The sequence below is a fragment of the Protopterus annectens genome, chromosome 7.part0 (assembly GCF_019279795.1).
Source record: "Protopterus annectens isolate FY-2018-M chromosome 7.part0, PAN1.0, whole genome shotgun sequence".
Taxonomy (NCBI): domain Eukaryota; kingdom Metazoa; phylum Chordata; order Ceratodontiformes; family Protopteridae; genus Protopterus; species Protopterus annectens.
In genome coordinates this window covers 57,842,565-57,869,982 of record NC_056739.1, presented here as the reverse complement: position 1 = coordinate 57,869,982, position 27,418 = coordinate 57,842,565, and the positions used below count along the sequence as shown (strand labels likewise).

At 39.5% G+C, this 27,418-nt stretch overlaps 1 protein-coding gene across 2 annotated transcripts in view; it reads right to left on the bottom strand.

Moving 5' to 3' along the window:
- The window catches only part of GRM4 (glutamate metabotropic receptor 4), a 3,082,936-nt gene that overhangs the window by 1,109,873 nt on the left and 1,945,645 nt on the right, over window positions 1-27,418 (bottom strand). For both annotated transcript variants that reach the window (XM_044076481.1, XM_044076482.1), the window contains exon 6: window positions 8,411-8,551. In XM_044076481.1, coding sequence (XP_043932416.1) covers window positions 8,411-8,551 — 141 coding nt within the window. The remainder of the gene's footprint in view (window positions 1-8,410; window positions 8,552-27,418) is intronic.

Here is a 27,418-nt window from a genome sequence, read left to right as displayed (position 1 = left end):
AACCAAAAAACACACAGTAGGCACACTGGTCATGAAGAGAAATCAAGAACAACAGTCAGTGGTCTCCAAACAAAAGTTTATTAATCCAAAGGCACATACGGATCTAGCGCTTTTATTCCACAAGGGAACTTCTTCAGAATGACACAGCACTGTTAACACAGGCCTTAAATAATCCAATCAGTAAACAAACTGTTACATCATTGGCTGAAAGCACAAAGATGCCAAAAAGCCATGCATGAAAATCATATTAAAAATAATAATGTAAAATTACTAATATGCATATACTAATATATATATATATATATATATCTATATATATATATATATATATATATATATATATATATATATATATATATATATATATATATATATATATACACATGCACACTTGTAAACTCCTACATATTTTAAAATGTGGTCATACTAAATGTATGAATCTGATGGATAAAAAAGAGGGTAGAATAGTTTTCTTAACAGCTCTCTTTTTTAATGCTGGTAAAATGGAATAATGTTCATTAAGGCGGGGGGTGGGGGAGAACAGGCATTGAACCTAAACTGCCACAAGAGTTCACAATACTCAAGAATAATTTCCCAGTCTCCACCTCTTTCAAAGTGTTTAACCTGTTCTAAAGCCCATAATTTAAACCTATAATTGCCACACATAATATGTTCATAGGTTCATAGGTTCATACTAGGCTATCTGCCCTAGGGCATTTACAAGCCAAGCCAGAGTGTGTTTGGCTTTCGCCACCCCTTGGAATGAGTTTACTGTACCCTTTTTAAGGTTAGTTTACTGTGCCTCTGTCTAGCAGTGACACAGAAGTGACCCCCGGGGTAAACCTACGATCTCCCATCCAATCGTCAATATTCCTCTTGAAGAGAGTCAGGGAGGGGCTCTGTCTAACATGGACTGGGATTCTATTCCAAAGTGAAGGGAGCCTCTGGGTTATGAATCTGTCCCTCCAGCATGTCCTATTTATTTCAGTGCTGAGGTTCAATTCTCTAGATCGCGTAGCTCTAAGGGATTTGGATTTTCTGAGATGGAGCATGTCCATTAATTCTGGGTTAGACATGGCTTTGTACGTCAGGCATAGATCGCCTCTGAGTAGGCAGTATGCAACTGAGTAGAGCTGGAGTTTCTTTAGCCAAGCAGCATATGGCAACTGTTTGAATCCCTTGATCTTCTTTGTGAGGTACATTTGGGATCTTTCTAGTTGCTACAGGTGTCAGGTAAGGTACATCCCAAATGGGGCATTGTACTCAATTATGGGCCTGATGAGGGAAGAGTAAAGGGGCACAATGACCTCCCTTGATCTAGATGTGAATCCTTTCATGATAAGGTGGGCTATATAGAAGGTCTTTCTAACCACTTTGGCAATGTGATTGTCAAAGGAGAGGTTACTATCAACTTGGGTCCCTAGGTCCCTAATTACTTCTTGCGTACTTAATGGATTACCACCTATGTGGTAATTTGTGGGCACTTTGTTTTTCCCAAATGGTATGACTATACACTTTTTGGCGTTTAGTTTAAGGCCATGGCTCTGGTACCAGTTATCCATTTCTATGAGACCCTTTTGGAGGATGCTTGTGTCAGCTGGAGAGTCAATTATGGCACCCTTGTTAGTCTGTACCTCAGAAAAATATATACCGAATAAGAGAGGTCCCAGGACTGAGCCCTGTGGGACGCCACCTGTGACTGGTTTAGAGTCTGACATGGCTCCAGCAATTCTGACCATGTGGGTTCTGTCCTTGAGCCAGTTTGCAACCCATCTTATGACATAGGGGTTTATATTTAAGCTGGAGAGCTTGTCTATGATGCCCGAGTGGGGTATTGTGTTGAAGGCTTTTGCGAGGTCCAGGTAGGCTGTGTGAACTACCTTACCCTCATCAATGGCCTTGGTGACTGTTTCAAAGAAGTCGACCAGGTTCAAGAGGCAGGATCTGCCCTTTACAAAGCTAAATTGGGTAGGACCCAGTGTCTGTAGGTCCCCAATGTCTTTGTTTATGAGTTCCATAATGATCCTCTCCATAGCTTTGCAGACCAGGCTAGTCAGGCTTATGGGGCGGTAGTTTCCAGGGTCCGTAGAAGCACCTCCTTTGTGGAGTGGGACCACTTTTGCTGTACGCCATTCTTTGGGTACATATCCTGTAGTAAGGCTGAGACTGAACAGCAGCCTTATGTGTGGGTTCAGCTCTTCTTGGAGTTCATGTAGCATGCAGCCCGGAACACCGTCTGGTCCCATTGATGCTGTGTTTTTTGCTTTGGAGAGGGCGGCTCTCACCTGGGCATCTGAGATGTCAGGGAGGCAACACTCTGCTGGGATAGACATTTTTCCCTTTGGGGGGGAGGGGGGGGAGTTTGCACTGAACTTGTCTGCCAGGATGTTGGCAATGTCTGTGGGTTCAGTGTATTTTTTGTCATTATGGACTAACTCTGAGCATATCTGGGAGTTGCCACCCAGGTTTCTAACATAACTAAAGAAAGTCTTATGATTATCTTTAGTGTCTTGTGCAATTTTTCTCTCAAAGCTGGCCTTGGATGATTTTATGAGTGATCGTAGTTTTTTGCTAGTACTAATCAGAGATGCCTTCCCTTTTAGGGATTTTGCTCTATCATGTAGTAGCTTCTTCCTTCTGTTGTATAGCTTACTTATGGCTGGGGTCCACCAGACAGGATGCCTGCCTTTGGGGGAATGGGTCTTGGTTTTATTTGGGATTGCATGATCCATGCATTCTTGAAGGTGTCCATAGAATGCGTTTATAAAGGATTCAGCAGATTGGGCTGTAGTTTCCACTGGCCCGGGGGCCTTGAAGGATTCCACTTTGGTTTTAAGAAGTGTGAAGTCTGCTTTTGAGAAGTTCTTCACTGTGGTCTTCTGTGCTGGGGGTGGGGGCGGGATGTGGATTTCCAGTCCGATCTTACCAATGAGGGGTATACTTCTGGTATGGAACATTGTGTCCCCATGTTTGTGATGATCAGGTCTAGTATGTTTTCCCCTCTTGTGGGGGTGGTGACTAGTTGTTCCATAGCATTTGAATTTATGAATTCTAGGAACCTTTGGGCTAGGGTGTTGGGGCTTGAGTAATGCTCCCAGTCTATGTTTGGGTAGTTGAAGTCCCCCAATATGATGGTGTTTGGAGAGACCTTCATATTCTCCATTGTCTTCAGGAAGGCCGAGTGGGGTTCCTGTGTTTGAGAGGGTGGTCTGTAGCATGCTACAAACTGGATAGCAGTTGTGCACACTGTTAGTTGCACATGGATGGTCTCCGATGCTTCTTGCAATGCCACTAACCTGGAGGTTTGGGTATCCTTAATGAAAATGGATACTCCCCCTCCTTTTGTGGTTCGGTCCAAGTTTTGGAGCCGAAAAGCATGATATGAGGTATAACCTGGTAGTGCTGGGGTGCTCTCGGGTGCCTTGAACCAGGTTTCTGTCACTGCACAGACATTGATGTTTTCCATACTGAGGAGGGCTTCGAGAGCGTGCATCTTGAGGTTTAGACTTCTGGCATTGAGCAGCATTACCCTTAGTTTCTTTCTACTTGTGTTGTCTAAGGAGGTGGGTTTGTCTTTTGAGCCTTGCATAAAAAAGGCACTATGGGAGTGGCAAGAGCCTTTGCCAATATCCAAAAGCCCAGGGGTGACAGGTGCAAGCCGTCCCTTGTGAAGCAGCGTGGCTTGTCGAGCATGTCATTCCAGGCAGACAGACACTCGATCCTCTTTGAATGACACCAATACTTAAGCCAATTGTTAAAATTAATCATTTTGTCTTTGTACTGTGGCATCATTCTTGGTGAGGGTAAGATGCTGCTCAAGGTCAGGGTCATATCGGCCTGAGCTACATAATCAGAGAGCTCCTCTATGTCTCTTTTCATGTAGTCAAGGGAGGTACGTCTCAGGTCATTCACACCAGCATGGACAATGACTGAGTCATATTTGTACCTGCTTTGGGGTGACCTAAGTGCTTGTGTTATGTGGCGGATTCTAGCGCCCGACAGGCAGCTCACTGTGACCCTTTCCTTGTTCAGCCTAGTGAGCGGGACGTCAGTGTGTCTGACTATAGAGTCACCTATTACAAGTGTATCAGGTATGTTGTTAAGCCTTAAGGGCTGTGACTGTTTGGCACACTGACTTTGTGAACTATGTGTTGCATGTGTTTTTTTTGGGGGAAGTGGTTGCTTGGATGTCTGCTTTGGACGTCTCTGCTGCTTTGGCAGATTTTTATTTAGAGCCTCCGAGTATGTTTTTGTGTGTTTATGTGTTTGGTTTGCAGTTGTGGTAGGTCTATGTGACACTGGATTTGTGGTGTGTGTGGTTACCTTCTCCTCCTGACTGGTTACGCCAGTACTGAGTCGAGAGGGCTCAACCTCCAGTTTGGCTATATGGTTGCATCTCTCACATATATTTGTACTTATTGGGAGGAGGAGAGGGTTGTCTGTGTACATGAGGCAGTTGAAAAATTGCCTCAAGATTCCCAGATTCACCAGCTGGACTGGAGAGGAAGCCAGCAACTGACCTTTTGACATGCTAGAACAGTATAGGGAACTCCTTTGTAACTGAATCAGAAAGGACCAATAGGGGCTAAGGTACTCAAGGGGATTATATGAGGATGTAGTGCTTTTTTTTTTTTTTTTTTTTTATTAGTGTTTAACTTATAAAAATTGCTTATATGAGCAAGTGCAGGGATTTAGATTGAGAATATAGTGTTTAGTTTGAGAGTTAGATCAGTTCCAAGGGAACAACTGAAGAGTAGACTTTGTGGAGCCGGGAATAGTTTAAACCCAATTAAGCAGCGCTGCACAATGCTGCGCTATGCGCAAATTCGCACAAAAGCGCGCTAAAGCGGGCTTTAAAGCAGGGGGTAAGAAAGAGATAGGAAATGGCCCAAAACGGCCCATAAGCTACAAGTTACTGGGCTGGAACCACTCCTCTAGGGACAGATAGGCTGCTCAGAGCTGCCCACTCTCACTGGTGAACAAAGAAGCTTCCTCCTATCCAAATAAGGATATGAGCAACACAGGAACTATGACACAGCCCAGAGATCAGCAATACCTGAAGACTGGACTATTCTAGTTCAGTAAAGGTGGGAAACAAGGATTTTTTTTTTGTTTTTTTTCTGTTTTTACAAAGTAGCAGAAATTAGGTACAGAAACACAGTAAATGCTTTAATTCGGCTAGCGCACTTGAGTGTGTAGCCTACCAGTTAAACTAAGCAAAAACAAACTTTAAAAGTGCAAAAAACTCAGAAGTACAGGCAGGAATGCAGTAAAACAACTTTGCAGAGCTTATTTAGTTAAAGAAACTCGCTATTCGGTGAGAAAAAGTAGTCGGAAATAAGTAGGCAAAAAAATACTTATAATCAATAGAAAGTCACTCTTCCACTCGCTGCTGCTTGTGGAACTCTGCAGGACACCACGCAGAGCTGTGCTGAGTCAATTACAAGCGCAAAAGTGCGTGTTTTAATAATGCGTCAGTCTCCTTCTTCCTGAAAATATCATAAATATGTTCATAGATCCTCTGTTTCAGCATCCTTTCAGTTTTATCAACATAGAATGTGAAACAAGGGAAACAATATGCCAAATAAACTACTCCCTTAGTGTGACAATTAAAATATCCCCTGGCTTTCAAGGTCCCAATAGGCTGACCTAAACTTAATACTTCCATGTTGGTGAGGTACTCGCATTGGGGACATCTCCCACATTTATGGGTACCTAACCTCTCTTCTGAGACTACCATGGGCTTAGAACCTTCAAACACATTCTTTAAAATCTGCCCTTTTCTCAGACTAAGCTTCAATTTCTTGGTAAAGACTTCCAGAATATTCGGCATACTGGCAAACATATCCCTATAATTTTGGATAATGCCTTGCACAAGATGAGTGTCACGATGAAAATCCAACATAAAATAGGTCTCTCTGACCCGTAGGGGGTTTACACCTAACCCCCTTCTTGATGGTACATAGGTGACCTGTTTGTGAGGCGTGGATATCCTGAAGAACTGGTTACCTTCGTTACTGATGGTATTTTACAGGAATGGGGTGTCCAGTACACCCCTATCTTGTCCTTTGACAATGTAGAGACTTGATCTTTATCAGAGGAATCCAGCTCCCTAGGTCTCTTAAGAGGAGTGGAAAACCAGGGAGGAAGTAGGAACAGACACCTCTTGGGGAGGCTTTAAAGCCATTAAAGCATTAAATAATCCCTATGTAAAGTCCTGCCATTCATGTTTGGCATCTTTAGGAGCAGGGAAATATGCTTGGTTTCTTTTTTTTTCTGTCTCTAGCACATCTGCAAGAAGCACCTAAGGAGGCTCTGACTCTTGGCAACACACAATAAGCATAGTAAGGATCTCCTCTCTTCCTAAAATTTGTGGAATCCCCCTCAGTCCCTCAGATATAAACAGCTGTGGTTCCCCTCAACATCTGTAGCAGATATTTTTAAAGTTCTGAGGATGTGTGAGAAGTTGGTGCCACACCAGCCACTAATGGGGTCACGGCAGAGGAATCTGAAACAACCACCGGACGATCCTCTGGGCTTTCACCAGCCTTGAGGGGAGATTGGACAGCAGCCATATCAGAATGAAGCTTTTTGGCCTTTTTCTTGGCAAATGGCTGACAGTCAGGACAGAAAGACTCCACCATAGTACCTTGCTCCAGCAACATAAGTTGTTGGTTTTCAAGGTATATAGATAAGGAAAGATGACTACATAGGGTCTTAGGAACAAACACATGGCAGATGGAACACTGGGTATGGTCGTGAGGAGCACCCAAACAAAAGAGATATTGGTTGTGGTGATCTTTCTGGGGAATCTGCCTCCCACACTGACATTTTCCCTTTCTGGATGACATCAAACCAATCAATACTAAATAAAAAGAATATAAAGAGAAACCTCAATGGGGCACTTATCTTAAAAAAAGTGTCTCGTAACCAGCACACACAAAAGGGGTTCAGACCGATGTTCAATGATGGCATTTGGAATGGCAGTAGAGAAGTTCTGATGTGTGTGCAGCTGTATGCCCCCTTTATGCCCTAAGCCTTTTGTAGGGGAGCATACGTGTGGCATACAGCTCCTGTAAATAATAAAGGCTTTTGTATACTGGCTGGATATTGGGCTATTCTTGTCAGGAGATCCTTTGTATTAGAAATACTGCAACAGTGATATGGAAGAATATCCCTAAATATGTAGGAAAGAGGTCTGGTTCTAAAGCCACGTGACTGCCAAGGAACACTGAGTATCTAGGAAGGGGGTCTGGTTCTAAAGGTATGTGATTGCTAAGGAACACTGAATATCTAAGAAAAGGGACTGGTTCAAACAGATATGTGACTGCCATGGTACAATGAATATCTAGGAAATGGATATGGTTCTATAGGCATGTGACTGCCATGGCACATTAAATATCTAGGAAAGGGCTCTGCTTTACAAGAATATGTGACTACCATGGTACACTGACTATCTAGGAAAGGGGTGTGGTTCTAAAGTATGTCACTGCCAAGAAACACTGAATATCTAGGAAAGGGGTGTGGTTCATAAGGATATGTAACTGTCATAGTATACTGAATATGTAGGAAAGGGATCTAGTTCTGAAAGCATGAGACCACTACGGAACATTGAATATGGAGGAAAGAGGTGTGGTTCATAAAGATATGTGACTGCCATAGATTTGGCTCATAAGGATATGAGACTAATACAGTACATCAAATATTTGGGAAAAGGTTCTGGTTCATAACTTCAATGTACAGTCATAACATTTTGACAGATGCCACAAGCACCTTCCTGACTTGTATATGGTAGGTAATAGAACTAATTAGTTTTTCTGAACATAAGATCTCTCTGTTGAACTTCCATTTGGACCTGTTTGCTATAGGGAGTAATCATTTCATGCAGTATTTTATTGATAATGTTACCTGCAATCATCTGTTCACCTGATGATATAATCAAATCCTTGACTTATGAACTTTTTATTTTGGTAGTTCTTTAAATCTTTATAAGCAAAGTTTTATTACAAATTCCATGTGCATTTCTGTCTTGGCTTAACTGCATCCTTATTGCTCAGCTTTGATGACTTAGTTTATCATCATTACATTGTAGTCCATATATTGCCTCACACTCCAAATTCATCTTGAGATAATTTTATTTGTATTTTTATTTCATTTATTGATGGAGGTAGTAATCTGACCCAAGTGACCTTTTTCAGGTCCATCCAGTGGTTACAAAAATGAATGCAAACAATGAGTACTCTTAAGAGTTAAAGCAATTCTTTACTAAAAGAACATAGGAAAAAGGCTATTCACTGGAGATTTTAACAACTCAAATATTTAAACTCAGTAGATCGGAAAATTTAAAAAACAAAACAAACAGTGGAAGAGTAAGAAAAGGATAGTGAGCGACACAAACAGCCGGACTTACTGGTGCATTTTTTGATGCTGCCTCCTTTCTTCACTGCATGCCGATTAAGCCGACAGTGAAAATTTGCCTCCCAGAATTCTGCAAACCAGATATTCCTCCTGTTGTTTTCCAGAGTGCGGCTAGTAAAGTGCCGATCAAAACCTAAAGAGTAAGACAACATGAAATGGAAACTGAAACACAGTGGTGCAAAGCAGAGTCAGTATTCAAAAATAATTAATAACTAAAGTCTAGCTTGAATATGAAGGGAAAATGTACAGGAAGGTACTGATTAACAAATTAATAGCAACCATATACAGCAAGCACTACCTTTATTTAAAATTATTTTCAAGCATCAGATTACCTTACAGGAAAAACAGTAAAACAAATATTCAGTAAATGTAATAAATATAGCTAATTATTTTAGTGCAACCAATCAACCACCATGCTTTTGGAATATGGGAGGAAACAAGAGTATCCAGAGAAACGTCATTCTGACCCTGAGAGAACATATAAATCTACACAGGCAGTACCAGGAGGTCAGGACTGAACCCCAGACCCTACATGCAGAAAGATGATTGCATTTTTATTTTGTTAACTTATTTATTTCCATTTATGAATGACCCTTTTCAGATATGGTCTGAGCCAAAGGATCAAAAGACATGACAAAGCATAACTGTAATAACTTTTGTACTCAGTGACTTACATCTAGGTCTAAATTAAGAAGTTCATCAGCTTTGGTATATACATTGGTAGTAAATATAAGTTTAAAAAGCTAATATCTGAATATTGTGGTAGCACCTAAATGCAAGAATTACCAACCTTGAATGATGTGGTACCTATTAAAAAATTACTGAATGGATATAAATGCTAGAATGAAATATTGTTATAAAGGCTGGTAAAGATAGGGGCAAGACAGAGACTCCTCTTGAAGTTGTTAAGATCACAGCTGCTATCCTCAAAACAGGGAGACTTAAAGTACCAGTAGGTGAATATATCCTAAGTCAGAGGCTGTAGTCTTATTTTATGAGGGAACAAAATTTCTGCTATTCTTAGCACAAGCAGAAACGTATAATTCAAAGTGGAATGGGATGATGATGAAACGGGGGGAAGCTCAAAAAACAAGGAGAAACTTAAATTTTGAATTCAGACCTTTAGGAGAATAACAATAATCATACAGAATATTATATTCATGAACAGAAAGTATTCTAAGAACTAAAACCACACAGAGGCAGCGAGTAAACTGGTAGCTACAAACAGACAAAATGATTTATTGTGTTAGCGCTTTCGGAGGGGTTAATACCCTTCCTTCATCAGACAATTCAATACACAAATTAACCTTCCTTATATAGCTATAACATAATTACTAAGTGACATCATTATAATCAATTAAGAGATCAATAGAGCATGCAAAGCACTTGGTGAAGCTGTAGCCTAGAGTTTTACTTTCGCCAAGCTTTAAAACTAAATAAGCCCATAAAAATCTAGTCATACATATTTCAATACACATATTTACAAAATATTCTAAGAACTAAGCCAACACGGGAATGGAGAAAGGAGGTTCTGCCAACAGGGATGAGTGCAATTAGGGATACGGATAATAAGCAAGAGGGGTTTGGAATTTATTGGAGAATTCTGTCAAAGGAACCAAAGGATTGGGCGCAAATAACTAAACTGGGAAAGGTAACAGAATGGGAAGATGCCATGCATTTATTTGGAATGCAGGTTAGAGATTGCCTTCCCTATCAAGGACTGATATCAGAGTATAGGCAAAGAGAAAGAAGAGGGGGGTGTCCTAAATGAAAAACCAGCACTGGTAAAGTTTTTAGTAGAATCTAGAAAAGAAGCTGCTGTTAAAAAAGGAATAGTTAGTGCATCATATAAAATATTGCATGATAACTATATGAAGTTAGAAAGTATTGGGAAGAGAGAATGGATAAGTGATTTACGAAGAAACAATGAGAGGGATATATGTATGAATCCCAAATGTGCAACAAAATCTAGAAGATTTAGGATTTCTGCTTGGAAATGTTTACATAGATATTTTTATACCCCAAGTAGACTCCAGAGAATTTTTCCTCAGGTAGACAGCAAATGTTGAAGGTGTGATAGGGAAGAAAGAGATAACTGGGAATATATTTTCTGGGAGTGTAATGAGATGGCAGACTTTAAAGATTCCCTGCAGACTTCTGTATCAGCGATATTGGCTGAGAAAATTGGTGTATTGGTGTATCTAGGCAAATTATTTTTTCTGAGCTATGACACAGAATTGGAATTGTCTAGACACAGTAACGCCTTGCTGAGTCTAATTATGGTCGCTGCCAAAAAATCAGTTACTAGAAAATGGAAATCAATGTATAAACCAACTTTACTAGAAGCAGTGAATATAGTCATAGAGATAAAATAACTTGAACTGGGATATTTAGAAAAGGGTAGGAGCAAATTACATAGAATAAAATGGGAACTGCGGGAACAATACATACAGGAGAGAAATGAGTTTTAAAAAATGCAGGATTTGAATAAGTTACGTAATGTTTGACTGACAATGATTGGGTAGATTATAAGTGATGTATAATGTTTGCAACTAAAATTATGTCAATATGGTTTGTGATGTAAAATTGCTGTAACTAAGATCATATTAATATCATTTGTTTTCATTTATATAAATGTATGATTGCCTATATCATCAGTGGCAATTTAATAAAGATCTTGATGTTTCTTGTTTAAAAAATAAAATGAAACAAAATTAAATAAATACAATATTAATCGACTATACTAATTAAAACAATATGGACAAATGTATGAAATCCGCTTAGGTATGGCAGTATCCTAGACATCATAGTGATAACTCAAGGGTCTTTCTGCCCATCACCAATGGTTATACTCTCCGTAGTTAAAGCATATCAGAATAGCATGTCTTTCAGAGTTAAACTGAATTCATTAATACGTAAATCTTACTTCCTAGGCCTTACTAATAAAACTATGATGCAATAAATGAAATACTTATGAAATCAAACTGAGATATTTTCCTCAGTTGTTCAAATAAGTCTGTTCAGGGTCAAAATGCTATCAATAGGTTTTTATTTTATATTAACTACTGCATTCATAAACACATAGAGGTAAGACACAAATGTTGAAGCAAATGTTGAAGCAAACTCATTGGTGACCCCTATTCAGATCATGTGGCCCAGGCAGGTATGACCCTAGCCCTGAGTAGCATCTTGCCTTTGCCCAGAACGATACCACAGTATAAAGACAAAATGATTGACTTCAACAATTGGCTAAGTTTCTGGTGTCATTCAAAAGGGATCCAGTATCTGTCTGCCTGAGACAACATGATCGACAAACCATGATGCTTTGCCAGAGATGGTCTGCACCTGTCATCCCTGGGATTCAGGTTACTGGCTAAGGCTCTTGACACCCCTATAGTGCCTTATTTTAGGCAAGGCTTAAAGGACAAAACCACCACCATAACAGATATAAGCATGCAAAATCTGAAGGTAATGCTACTCAATGCTAGAAGTCTAAACCTCAAAATGTACTCTCTCGAGGCACTCCTAAAAATGGAGAACATCGATATCTGTGCAGTAACTGAGACCTGGTTCAAGGCTCCAGAGAGCATCGCTGCAATACCAGGCTATAACTCTTACCACATGTTTAGGGCACCAAACCAGGACCAAAACACTAAAGGCGGAAGAGTGTCGATATTCACCAAGGATATTCACACCTCCAGGCTAGCTGCCCAACACAATGCATCTCAAATTCTACAGGTGCAACTAACACTAGGTAAGACTGCAATCCAAACTGTAGCTTGCTACAGATCCCCCACCATGTCCCAGGATTCTCACTACACCTTTCTAAACATACTGTAAAATATTAAGATAGAACCAAACACCCTAATACTGGGTGATTTCAACTACCCTGCCATTAACTGGGAAAAACTTCTCGGGTACCAACATCTTTGCCCAGTGGTTCTTGGAATTCATAAATTCCAATGTTCTGGATCAACTAATCCATAGTCCCAGCAGAGGCACAAATATGTTCCGCGCCAGTGGTCACCCCCCCCCCGTTGGTCAGGTCTGACCATAAGCTAATCACCCTTGATGTCCACATCCCACACCCACCACCCCGTAGGGAAACCTCCATAAAAACTTCTCCAAAGCCAACTTCATGCTACTCAAGTCAGAAGTGACAAACTTCATGACACCCCTGCTGATTGGAACTGAATGTTCGACTGCTGAATCTTACACTAAGGCACTGTACGAGCACACCCACTCATACATGAATTGTGCCATTTCAAATAGAACCAAAATGCTCTCCTCCAAAAAAAGGAAGCCAATCTGGTGGTCCCCTGCTATAAACAACTATACAACAGAAGGAAGAAACTGTTGCAGAAAAGAGGAAAATCCCAGGATGCAAAAAACTCCCTTACCAGCCTCAGTAAAAAGCTGAGATCCCTCATAAAATCATCCCAAAGCTAGTTACGAAAATAAAATTGCCAAAGATTCCAAGGACAACCATAAGGCATTCTATAGTTATGTCAAGAATCTAAATGGCAATGCTCAGATCTGCTCTGAGCTACAACAGAATGGCATTAAATATACTGATCCCAAGGATATTGCCAATATCCTGGCAGATTGATTCAGTGCCAACTTTACCCCCCTCTCACCCCCTAAAGGGCACATCTCAATACCAAAAGATTGACAAATTCCAGTAACCATGGTCACACAGGTAAAAAAACATACTCTTCAAAGCTACGAATACAGCATCCATGGGACCAGATGACATCCCAGGCTGTGTACTACATGAACTACAAAATGAACTGGCACCTCACCTAAGTGTCATGTTTAATCATAGTCTCACCTCAGGCTATGTGCCAATGAGTGGCGCACAGCTACAGTTATCCCACTCCACAAGGGGGGATCCACCTTGGATCCTGGGAACTACGTCCCATCAGTCTGATGAGCCTGATCTGCAAAGCCATGGAACACATTATCATGGAACTTATAAACAAAGACATTGGCAACCTTCAAACACTGGACTCCACCCAGTTTGGTTTCGTAAAGGGATGATCTTGTCTCCTCAACCTGATTGACTTCTTCAAATCAGTCTCTGGAGCAATGGACGAGGGTAAGGCGGGCCACACAGCCGATCTGGACTTCGCCAAGGCCTTCAACAACATCCCCCACTCTGGAATCATAGATAAACTTACTAAGCTGGGCATCAATCCCTACGTCACTCGATGGGTTGCTAACTGGCTTACTGACAGAATCCACACTGTAAAAGTAGCCGACTCAAAATCCAGCTCCAGACAAGTGACAAGTGGAGTACCTCAGGGTTCAGTCCTGGGATCGCTCTTGTTTGGCATCTACTTCTCTGAAGTACAGGCCAGCACTAAGGGACTCTGGCTAACAAAGTTAGCAGATGACTGCAAACTGGGAGCCATTATTGAATCCTCAAATTATGTGAATATTCTAAAAAGGGATTTACAGAAACAGATGTTTGGTGCCAGAGCCATGGTCTCAAGCTCAATGCCAAGAAATGTATAGTTATCCCCTTTGGGAAAAATACATGTACCCATGAATTACCACATAAGTGGCAGTACACTAAACACTGAAAGTGTGATAAGGGACTTAGGGACACAGTTGGACAGTGGTCTCACCTTCAATAACCACATCGACACAACAGTCAGGAAATCCTTCTAAGTGGCACACCTCATCACTAAGGGCTTTTTATCCAGAAAAAAGGAGGTCATTGTCCCACTGTACTCATCCCTCATTAGGCCCATTATAGAGTACAACGACCCATTTGGTATGTACCTCACAAGATGTCTGCAACAGCTGGAAAGGCCACAGAAATACCTCACTAAAAAAATCACAGGCCTAAAGCAGATGCCCTATGCTGACTGTCTAAAAAAACTACAGCTATACTCTGCCACATATCACCTACTCAGAGGCAATTTCTGCTTAACATACAAGGCCATGTCAAACCCAGAGCTGTTGGATATGCTACACGTAAAGAAATCCCAATCCCTCAGAACCACATGTTCCAGGGATCTAAACCTGGTCATCACAATGAACAAAACATGCTGGAGGGATAGGTTCCTGACCCAGAGACTCCCCATACTCTGGAATAGACTGCCCATACATGTCAAGCTGAGCATCTTTTTGGCCCTCTTCAAAAGGAACCTTGACGATTGGATGGGAGATAGGAAATTCACCCTTGGGATCACTTCAGTCACCCAGCTAGACAGGGGACCAGGGAAGTAAATATTCTGGGAAGAAATAGCCAGGAATTGTTATGGCTAGGCTTGTATAGGCCCTAGGGCCGATAGCCTAGTACCAACCTATGAACCTATGAACCAAATCTCTTTGGCATAATCACATTAATAAGATACATAGCAGAAAAAACTGATTCTATTCATCTTTCAGAAATAAATCTAGTCATAAAAACATGTCTAGAGTAAATAAGAACAGAATGTCCTTATCAAACCTCCCTCAGCCTAACAGGAACCGCATTCCACCACTGCACCCACATCTGGTAGCCACACTACACTACCTGAGTCATACAGATAAAAGGAGAAGTGCTATGGCTGTAATCCTCAACCCTTACTGACCTCAGAGGCTGCAGCTACCCCTACTCATTGGTGACCCCCTATTCAGGTACTCTGGTTCAACACTCATTGGGATGTACAAGGACAGGGTAACAGTAAGCTGTCTGTCTGGTGCCAGGATTTGTAATTTCACTAGGCCCCTTTCTCCACTGCCCTAAATATTTATTTATTTTCCGTTTGTTATAATACGATTATTTTATTATGTGTTAAATATGATTATGAATATGAGGTTGCCTGTACAGTTGTGAATGATCTTAGGCATTTTGTCTCTGTAGGAGAATCACAGAGACATGACTGAGCTCTATGCATGTGTCCAAGACAGGTAAGACCTTAGTTTAAAACAGTGTTCTACAAAGAATGATACCCAAGATCAACAACAAGATAATTGGCTTCAGCAATTAACAACAACACAGCATACATAAGGACTACAGAACAGATATGCACCTGAGCTAGTTATGGAAAGAAGGTACACAAGGAAAGTTGGTGGTGGAATGCAGACATCCAGGAAGTCATGGAATGCAGACATCCAGGAAGTCATCAAAACTAAGGAGCACAGGAACAATGAGAGATAGAACAGGCAAACCAGGCTAGGAAAGAATACGGGTCGGCTAATAAAGGAGCTGAGAGAGGAGCTGCAATAGCAAAGAATAAGGCATCAGAGGCACTCTTCCAGCTTCTTTAAGTGATTCAGTGGATGGCACAAGAAAACTATATCAGGATGCAAGTCAAAGACAGAAAGATAAAGAAGATAGTCAGACACCCTTCAAAAGGGATGTCCGCAACAACCTGCTCACCAGCCCAGACAACATCAAAGGAGTTGGAGATGCAAGGAGTACATTCAGAAGGTTCTGAATAAAGAAAACCCCTCAGAAGCTGAACTTCCCCAAACACAGCCTATGGTGAAAGAGGAGGAGGAGCCCACCACAGATGAAGTAAGAACAGCACTAAGGGAAATGAAGTCAGGAAAAGCAGCAGGCTCAGATGAGGTCACAGCAGGCTCAGATGAGGTCACAGCAGGCTCAGATGAGGTCACAGCAGATGTGATCAAGATGTTGGGTGAGATAGGAGAGAAATATCTCCTGAGGGTTCTCATAGCAGTGTGGACAGAAAGGCGTATCCCAGATGACTTGGAAAATAAGCACACTAGTGCCAGTGTACAAGAACAAAGGGGACATTCACAAATGTGGGCAGTACTGATGTATCAAACTCCTCTCAGACTATATGAAAGTTCTGGAGAAGGTCACTAACAGAGTAATAAAAAATAAGACAAGAGGTGAGTAGTTCAGATTCAGATCAGGATGCAGCGTAACTAACTCAATGTTTGCAGTGAGGCAAATGCTTGAGAAGAAGCTAGAGATGAGGAAAGAGTCCAGTTGGTCATTTCCAGACTTGGAGAAAGCATATGACAAAGTCACAAAAAAGCTGATTTGGGCAGTCTTGCAATAGTTCAAAGTCCCCAAAACATTGGTAGAATTGGTGCAGGTTATGTACAAAGACTGAACTCATAGACTGCTCCCGATGGGAGTAGGTGTGCATCAGGGTTCAGCTCTGACCCCACTGCTATTCATACTGGTGATGGACTACATTAGCAAACAGGTTGGAAGGGACAGGTCAACAAAGTTGCTGTATGCAGACAATGTGGTATTAGAGGCAGACTCTGAGCAAAAACTTCAGCAATGGATAGAGTAATGGAATGGATTGCAAAACTGAAGGCACATGGGATGAAACTAAGCAGAGATAATGCAGTGGTAATGGCAGCAAACTGGGGAATCAGAAGAAGCCGAGAGATAAAACAGAAGGGTAAGTAGTGGAACAGATTAACAGCTTTGAGTATCTGGGAGGGGTGGTTGAGGAGAAGGGAAGTCTGAATGAGGAGGTCAAAGCTAGAATCAGAGGGGCTACTGCTAACTGGCATAGAGTATCAGGGATAGTGTCTGACAGAAGAATGCCAAAAAAACTGAAAAGTATGGTGTACAAAACAGTGGTGCAACCAGTACTACTGTATGGTGCAGAAACCTGGGCAGTAAAGGCAGAGCAGATGAGGAAGCTAGAGGTGATGGAAATGAAGTGCCTGAGATGGGTGGTAGGGTGCACACTGTGGATAACAGGAAGAAATGAGGGCATAAGAGCAAAAACCAAAGTAGGTCCAGATACAGAAAAGGTCAAACAGCACAGATTATGGTGGTATGGGCACTTGTGCAGAAAAGCAGAAGACAATCTGGTGAAAATAATTTGGGGCAGAAAGAAAAAAGGCAAGAGGAAACAAGGGCATCCAGTAAAGATGTGTATGAATTGTGTGAGAGAAGACCTGTGGCAGTCAGACATGAGTGTTGAAGAAGGCAGCAGAGTGGCACTGAATCGACAGAGATGGTAACAGCTAACAGGACACCCTGACCCCATATAGAAAATGGGAAAAAAGTTGGCTAATGATGACGAATTAGCTGGCTAACTGCTGTCATTCAAGGTCCAACATATGACAGCACAGGCTGTGATGACCAGCAGGCCAACCTACTTTGTTAGGGACAGTCTGCATCTCTTCCTTCATGGCTTTCATATACTGCCAAAAGCATTTCTTGCCTCAGTAGTTAGGCAGGGTCTTACTTCTGGTTATGCTAGTGTGGCAAATTCTAAATCAGTCAACATTAAGGTAGCTCTGCTCACTGATACAAATTTGACCAAAAATGCCAGAGCTTGAGATCCTCCTGGGCCTTGAAGACATTCATATTTTTGTAATTAACAAAATACTGTTCCCATGTATTGATAACTAAAACAAGCTTTAAGCTCCTGTCGCAGGTTCAGGCCCTCTGGGAGGTGGGGAGAGGGGTATTGTGGGAGTATCTCTACTTAGTAATTCCATCATCTTGTGTTAGATCCCACATGCTACTACTATGCACCTTCTTGACATCCTAGTGACACATAACAAATCCTTTATTTCACATAACAGCTAATTACACGTCCCCAAAAATGTCCACTGCTGAGGAAGAAAAATACAAAAGCCAGACTGAAAAAAAAATATTAAAGCTATCACATTGCTCACAGGTTACTTTAACTACCTATCCATTAACTAGCAAACATATACAACTAATAATAACCTAGACAAGATACTTGTCTTTCCCACTAGAGGTGCATATTTTTTTTACCTTTTCCTTGCAGCTGTATGTCCTGCCTGTACCCCTCAGACCACCTATGTCCATTTTACGAAGCCAAACAATCAAGCTGTCATCTGCTGTCTTTTTGTTGATGTCACAGACCCCCAGCAGCCCAACTATATTTAGAGACTACTACTCTAAAACCAATTACATATCACTTAGGGACAATATAAGAAACTACAACTGGGACAACAACCCAAATAGGGACAATAAGAGAAACTTCAAAAATGGGACAACAACCCACATTCATATACCACTGCAAATGCCTTTCAATTCTACTCCTGTTTAAATAATTGCATTTAAACATGTTGCCAACCATACAAGTATGATATGAAGTTCAAACATAAAACCATTACATGGAATTTCCACACCAATAACAACTTTATAACAACAGGAGGAAAGTACTATCTATTTATAAAAGATCATCTGGGCCTTAATAAAAATGATTTAAAAATAACAAGCAAAAGCTGTAAGTGCAGCATTAAAAAGTGCAAGACATTATCTGAACCAAGTTGCTACTGTCACTAAAAGCAAACACAAAGCCTTCATTAGCTATATTAGGATACTTAGATCTAACACCTTGTACTGCTCTGTGCTGACATCAAATGTTGCTACTTTCTTTGATCCTAAAACTTTTGCCAAAATCCTTGTAGACAAATTCAGCAACAGCATCTTTATTTTTTGTTAGAAAAATCTATACATGCTGCTTAGAAAATATATTTACAATGTATGCTGCTTAGAAAATATGTTTACAATGTATGCTGCTTGGGAAAATGTGTATTTAAACATTCAAACACATATAAGTTGTGTGGTCAAATATATAGAGAAATGTGTGCTTTAGTTAGGAATAAATGTACTTAAATTCATAATAGAGAACAAAGTTTATGTAATGCATTTAATTCTGTCTTACTAGAATAATAGTAGAAATAAACCTGCATATTATTGCTTGAAGCACAAGCTGCAGTGTAATCAGAAATTTGGCCTTGGCAGCGTGCAAGCACAGCCTGGCTCATGTCTTTCAAGTAAAGATTATTTTGCAAAATTAGAAAATAATAAATCTGTTCGCATGTGTATCTTCTTCCTGCTTCCACCAGAAGAATAGCCTTGTGCGCACTATCAGAGATAGTGCCCAGCTGGTGAACAAGAAAGACAAAGAGAGGCATTAAAGAAGACATACATCTATTGTATTGAACTAACCAAAGAGCCTTGAATTGGCTACATCCTCAGGAGGTCATCGTGACTGACCAGGTGCTTGCAAGGCTGTAACATTCTCATGGGAAAAGACTTTTTGAAAAACACAATCTCAGCACTTTTACTATGATGTAAAGACCCTGTCACTGACCACGCCAGTGAGGTGGGCAAAACTGATAATGACATATATAAAAATGGTGCCCTCTGTCAATAAAGTTAGACAAAATTCTGTACAAGTTTGTGTATGGTTTTTTGCCTCCTAATGTACATTAGAGCTTAAGATACTCGAGTTCTCCTGCATTATTGTTTGTTATTGATTGACATTGTTTTTGAATAACTCAATGATTTTTACAGTCTGACTCTAACAAATTTATTTAACATTTTGGTCCTTCGAGCCGGATTTCCCTTGGTAAGCTGCAGGTCACAGAGTGCATGAGTGCTAATAAATCTGCGCAGAAGAAGCTGCCAAAAAGAATGGTTCTTCTTAAAGTGAAAAGACCTCCGACTGAATTGTTGTGTGTAAAGAGGCTGTCCACTTTCTGATCTGTGGCTGAAAAGCGGAAGACTGGGCCCCAAGGAAAAACAATAAGAGCAGGAGGCTCAGGTAAAAAGAATTTCCCTCTTTGTCTTTGTTTTAGATCAGGGACCAGGTTACACTGTGCTATTGCTAAGGTTTGTGATAGCAGGGAGAGAGAGAGTCAAAGTATTGTATCTTGAGTCATAGATCAGGAAATAACAAAGCAAAGTAAACAGTCATTCTAGACACTACTGTGGATATGGGGAAATAAGATACCATGTGGTACAAGAGAAGGGTTACGTAACAGTCTTTTTAAGACATGGGAAATCAGTGCACTAAAAAATCACGAGATCCGCCCCTAACGGATAAATTAAAGCATATGCAATTGCAGTAAGCAGATAATGTGAAATATTTTGCAAAATGTGTTAACAACTATAAATTTGATAGTAAACTAGATAAACTTTCACTAGTTAAACTCCTTAAACAAGCTTTAATCTGATGCAGGGCGTCAGGCAAAAGAAAAACAGCACCAACTAGGCATACCTCAAGCACATAGGTGGATTGAGGAAGCAAATTGTAAAAAGAAAAAAAACAGAAGCTTAAAAAATTCTGAAACATTTTTAGACAACAGAGTAAAAGGTCTAACAGACAAAATCTCTGAAAAATAAAAACTTAGAGCAGACTGGACTTGCATTAATTAATGCATACAACAGGGAAATAAAACAGTAGATGGATATTATGCTAGATCATTAAAATGCTTAAAACAACAATTAAAATATACATTTTTAAAAGGTTGCATTGCCTCTGTTAGTAGTTTTATTACAAGGCATATGATAAATCACTGAACAAGCAGGCTGCAAGCCTTACTTGAGTATGCTAGACGTACTAAAAGACACCTTAATAGTAAAAAGAAAAAAAGGGGCACAAGTCTTCACTGCTGAAGACGGAGCTGAAGTATTTGTATTACAGTCAGGTAAAAAGGGCATCTAGCTAGGGACTATAAACAAAATAAGAAAGCAATGACAGAAGAAAAAGGAGATGTGGACTGACTATATGATAGTGATAATAACCAAAAATCATCAGGAAAGGTTAATAAACAAAAAGAAAATGTGAATGTAGTAGAGGGAATAGAGAAAGTACAAACAAATGTAGAAAATAAAAATAAAAATAAAATTTTAAATTTAGCATTGTTGAGCCTGGAGCTCTACCTAGCAAATACAAAACCAGAAGTAACACTTCTGGTGAAGGGAAGAAAGGTCAAATTCCTGTGTGACTCAGGAGCGTCACGGACTTTGATACACCCCTCCAAGTTACCAAAGCATTCTAAATCACCTGATTATATATTAGTAAAAGCAGCAAATGGACAGCTATACAGGGAACCACTTTCCCATAATATAGCAATAACTGACCCTGTTTCAGGTATGACTCAAAAAAGTAAAATTGTAGTTTCTGCAAAAATATCCAGTAAACTTACTGGGAAAAGACCTTGTGCAGATATTTGGCATAGCAGTAGTTCCTACCATGCAGGGTATGGAAGCACAAAGACAAATAAATGCTCTTGTGGTGTGATCAGAGGGTGAAGCCTATTATTGGTACAGCCAGGACCTAGTTATAATTGGTCCAGGGGCAGTAACCAAAGAACTGATAAACGTAGCTATCAGTAAGGTACCCTCCCTTGACACAGATCAGCAGCACTTGTTACATTGTACTCCATACTACTGTAGCACACCAGGACCTAATAAAAAATATAAGTAAAAATCCTGCTGACAAATTAATATTACAAACTTTATGCTGGGATACTGAGGGAAACAGTGTAGTAAGCTGTTCATTACCTCAGGAGTTCATGAGATTGTATAAGTCCAATAGACTGCCACATGTCAGCTTGACAAAAAACAAAAGTGTTAAATGGGCAGACTTAGTAAAAAAGGGTAACAAAATGGAAAAACAGACTGATTTAAAAATGTCAGGACAAGAAATATAAAAACAAAACTGAATTGGTTGACACAGACACATACAGCTGTACACTTGCAATCTAGTAAGGACAGCTAATTAGCATTTTTATTAAAAAAAAAAGAAAAGGCCTTGTGTAAAATTCCAACAACTCTGTGGTCAACAGGCAAGTTAAATGTAGGGCTTATTCAAGCAGCAGGACCAGTTACAATTACCCCAAAGTCAGCTTTTAGACCACAGAGAAAAACAATACATTTTGGGAAAAAATGCAAAAGTAAAAATTAAGCCTATAATAAGCAGCATTACTCAAAAAAGGAGTACTGGTAAAAACTCCTGATTCACCATGTGATACACCCCTATTTCCTGTTAAACAAAAGCAAACGGGGAATGGCAGATGGTACAAGATTTATAAGCTGTGAATAATGCAGTAATACCTAAAGCACCCACGGTGCCAGACCCACATACCTTGTTAAATGATTTAAAGCCACAACAGAAGTATTTTACTGTGGTAAATATAAGCAATGCTTTCTTTTCAATACCTATACATCCTGATAGTCAATATTGGTTTGCATTTACATTTCAGGGTAAAAGGTATACATATACTCGACTACCACAGGGATATTGTGAGAGCCCAATAATATTTGCACAAAAATGGCTAGCAACCTGGCAGGGTCTACCCCACCAGAAAGTAGTCAAATTTTACTTTATGTAAATGACATCTTGCTAACAGCACCCAGCAGCAGTGCAGGGTAAATACAGTAGCATTGTTAAAATTTTTAGTAATACAAGGACACAAAGTAAACAAAAGTAAGTTACAACTTTGGGAAAAAAAACACAGGTTAAATACCTGGGATATGTAATATTCAATAAAGATAAAATACTAGATAAGGGGAAAGAAAAAAGGAAAAAAACAGCAATTTTGCAAGCACCCAAACCAACAACTAAAAAAGAAATAATGTCTTTTCTTAGGTACAACTAATTTTTGTTGAAACTGGGTACCAAATTATTTTACAATGGAAAACAAAAGCAGAAATGGCTTTCTGCAGGTTGAAGCAGTTAATAGCTTCTTCATTAGTTTTAAGACTTCTAAGTTATCACAAACGTTTTTTTTTAGACCATAAATTGTAAGCAATGGTACATGACATCAGTATTAAAGCAACAACATGGGGATAAGCAATGCCCCATAGCTTACTATTCATCACAGTTAGACCCAGTGGTGCAATCTTTGCCTCACTGTGTACAAGCAGTAGTTGCAGCAGCAATGGCAGTACAGGCTTCAGCCTCAGTGGTGTTATTCCACCCTCTCACATTGAGAATGCCTCATGCAGTTGCAATAATTCTGCCACAAGAAAAAGTTGCATACCTTTCTCCTGCTAGACATCTTTCATGTATGACCATACTGCTGAGTCAACCTCATATAAACAGTTAGCTTTACCTAGACAAGATCTTACAGATATGCCCTTGGATAATGCTAAGGTGACATATTACGTGAATGGCTCATGCAGAAGGGGTCCTACAGGGAAAAATCTGGTGGGGTATGCAGTAGTTACAGACACTAAAAATTTAAAAGCACAAACTTTGCCACACAACTTGTATGCTCAAGCAGCAGAACTGGTAATTTTGACAGAAGCATGTATTTTAGTAAAAGGCAAAAAAAGTAAACATATATACTGATAATCAGTATGCTTTTTCTACAGTGCATGTGTTTGCACAATAATAAAGAAAATAGAGGGATGATTACATCCAGTAAAAAACCTATTAATCATGCGCAATTTATTTTGGAGCTATTAGAATCTATTCAGTTGCCTACCAAAGTAGCTATTTGTAAATGTGTAGCTCATACAAAACAATAGAATAAAATTTCAAAAGGTAATGCACGAGCTGATGCAGCTGCAAAGCAAGCAGCCTCAGACTCAGAAACTTTATTTTTTTTAATGAAAAATTACAGCCCTTTGAGATTTTAGATTTAGACATGTTAAAAACAATGCAAATGCTTACTACAAAAGCAGAAAAACAAAACTGGGTAAAACAAGGTGCAATTTTTGAAAATGGACTGTACATTTCCAAAGGGAAAAAAAAAAAAACAACAATATTACCGTCTAATTTATTTAGATATGCAGCTTTGTTGAGCCATGGGCAGAGCCATGTCTCAACAGGGGGGATGGTACAGTTAGTAAATAAAATATTCCAAACATATGGATACATAAATTATACAATAAAATTTTGTGCAGCTTGTCATACTTGTAACAAGCACCATGCACAAGGAGCATTTAAAAACAAGCAAGGGAGTTTCCCTACACCACCATATCCATTCCATACTATTTGTATGGACTTCATAGAGTTGAATAAATGTGAAGGAAAGAAATACTGTTTAGTGATCATAGATATGTTTTCAAAATGGGTAGAAGCTTTTCCAACCAGGAATCCGAATGCAGCAACAGTGGCAAAGGCCCTAGTAAAGGAAATAATTCCTAGATTTGGCATACCGGAAAGAATCTATAGTGGCAATGGGACATATTTTGTCAATCAGACAATTCAACAACTTGGGAGATTTTTTTGGGTTTTCCTTAAGGAATCACTGTGCTTACCACCCACAGTCAGCAGGACTGGTGGAAAGGTACAATGGGATTTTAAAAAAAAACAAGTTAAGAAAGTTAATGAGTGAGACTCAGAAGAATTGAATTTGCTGTTTACCTCTAGCATTGCTGAGCATAAAAACAGTAACAAATGTAAAGGGTTTGATCCCCTTTAAAGTAGTATTTGGAAGGACATATTATGTGCCTCAGTAAAAAGCCCTCATGCCTGCAAAGCTGGAGGCTGACGGTTCACTAGCTAATTATATAAAGAAACTGTTATAAATAAATCTGTTTTGCAGTTTAACTCTTTTTCAGACAAAAGAACTTTCAGCTGAATAAAAACTTTGTGACTGATACACAAGGGCAAAATGGCCAAGAGTAAAGAAAACAAAAAAAGCAGAGCAACCCAAGAACTATAGCATAATTATTTTAACTGTGCATTTGTTAACTATAAGTGTGACAATTTTTCTCTTATTGTGGTTTTTCCCTGCACTCAACCACACAAGTGAAAGTGAAAAGACGTGATGAACTGTTTATAGACTGGCATCCAAACTTTAACACGTACCTGGCCATGAAGCAAGTGTATACAGAAACTATGCACATTTCAAATTGCTGAGTTTGTACAGCTATACCAACAACATATAATAGACTTTAAGGTCCTCTGTCCCTCTGGGGATAAAATGAGACTTTGGAAAGTTTTTTATACAGAAACTGTGAGATCACAGGACAAAATTGCTTTATTTATACCTGTTCACACAAAAAGGAGTTGTATGTCTCTACAAAAGTAATACCCTCCAGGTGGGCTGGAGTAATGGTAATATAACAATGTCTTATAAATGTTACATTAAAGTCAAAAGTGGGGGTACTGTTTGTAATACTAACCATGATTCATATCTGAGTTCAATGAAAACTACATTAAATGCAGTATGTGACAATCCAGTCTTAACTAAGCAATTGTCTATTAAGAATAGAAAAATGTTTCATGCAGGGATAACACGTATCAGTACCAAAGTAATGATTTTATTTGTGGGAAAAAGGCATATAAATGGTTACCTGAGAATTGGTCCGGCAGTTGTTTTTTGGGTTATCTGGTTTTAGCAATAAGACATACTGCAGAATTACCTTTGGGTAAAATACGAAACGTAAGGAAAACAGCTCGAGAATCTAAAGGTCCAGTGAAAAAAAAAAAAAACCTGTGAATCCAGTTGGTAAAATCGAAGCTGGTTGAAAAGGCCATAATTCAGTGAAAGACAAAAGTAAATTGACTCATATGAACTTGGGCAACAGTGTTATATCCAGGGCAGGAATACCACCAGCCTATGGAGCAGTCAAATCGATCTGGGAGCTGAGGAAGCTGTCAAAAAGTCATGAGCAATGCAACATTTTCCACCCTAGAATTGGTGACTAATGAACTGAATGCAATAAAAACTGTTGTGCTACAAAATCAAATGGCTCTTTACTTCACCCTAGCGGCAAGAGGTGGTACACGAAGAAAAATGCTGTGCGTACATTCCAGACAACCAACATGAAATCAATGACCACCTAGAGGTAATTCAGCAAGTATCAGCAATGACTAAACCAGGCCCAAACCCACTGACGGACTTTTTCCAGAATCTGTTTGGGGGGGTGGGGTTCCATCCTATTAAACATTTAATTGCTATTTGTGTGGGTATACTCCTAATAGGAACATGTGTTTACTGTGAAATTCCCTGCATGAAAAGATTAATCAAAAATTTGTTGATATATCTGCTACTGAAACTTTTTACCAAAGTGTTGAAATTAAAAGATTAATTTCAAATGATGCTTTTCTGAAATATAAAACCAATGACTAACTTAACTGAAAGTCCTTGAAAGGAAAAGGCTGAGGAATGAAATAATATTGTTTATGTTTCAAATAAAATAAAATGCATTAACAGGAGGGAGAATGTTAGAAAAATCTATACATGCTGCTTAGAAAATATATTTACAATGTATGCTGCTTAGAAAATATGTTTACAATGTATGCTGCTTGGGAAAATGTGTATTCAAACATTCAAACACATATAAGTTGTGTGGTCAAATATATAGAGAAATGTGTGCTTTAGTTAGGAATAAATGTACTTAAATCCATAATAGAGAACAAAGTTTATGTAATGCATTTAATTCTGTCTTACTAGAATAATAGTAGAAATAAACCTGCATATTATTGCTTGAAGCACAAGCTGCAGTGTAATCAGAAATTTGGCCTTGGCAGCGTGCAAGCACAGCCTGGCTCATGTCTTTCAAGTAAAGATTATTTTGCAAAATTAGAAAATAATAAATCTGTTCGCATGTGTATCTTCTTCCTGCTTCCACCAGAAGAATAGCCTTGTGCGCACTATCAGAGATAGTGCCCAGCTGGTGAACAAGAAAGACAAAGAGAGGCATTAAAGAAGACATACATCTATTGTATTCGAACTAATCAAAGAGCCTTGAATTGGCTACATCCTCAGGAGGTCATCGTGACTGACCAGGTGCTTGCAAGGCTGTAACATTCTCATGGGAAAAAGACTTTTTGAAAAACACAATCTCAGCACTTTTACTATGATGTAAAGACCCTGTCACTGACCACGCCAGTGAGGTGGGCAAAACTGATAATGACATATATAAAAATGGTGCCCTCTGTCAATAAAGTTAGACAAAATTCTGTACAAGTTTGTGTATGGTTTTTTGCCTCCTAATGTACATTAGAGCTTAAGATACTCGAGTTCTCCTGCATTATTGTTTGTTATTGATTGACATTGTTTTTGAATAACTCAATGATTTTTACAGTCTGACTCTAATGACCAGCAGGCCAACCTACTTTGTTAGGGACAGTCTGCATCTCTTCCTTCATGGCTTTCATATACTGCCAAAAGCATTTCTTGCCTCAGTAGTTAGGCAGGGTCTTACTTCTGGTTATGCTAGTGTGGCAAATTCTAAATCAGTCAACATTAAGGTAGCTCTGCTCACTGATACAAATTTGACCAAAAATGCCAGAGCTTGAGATCCTCCTGGGCCTTGAAGACATTCATATTT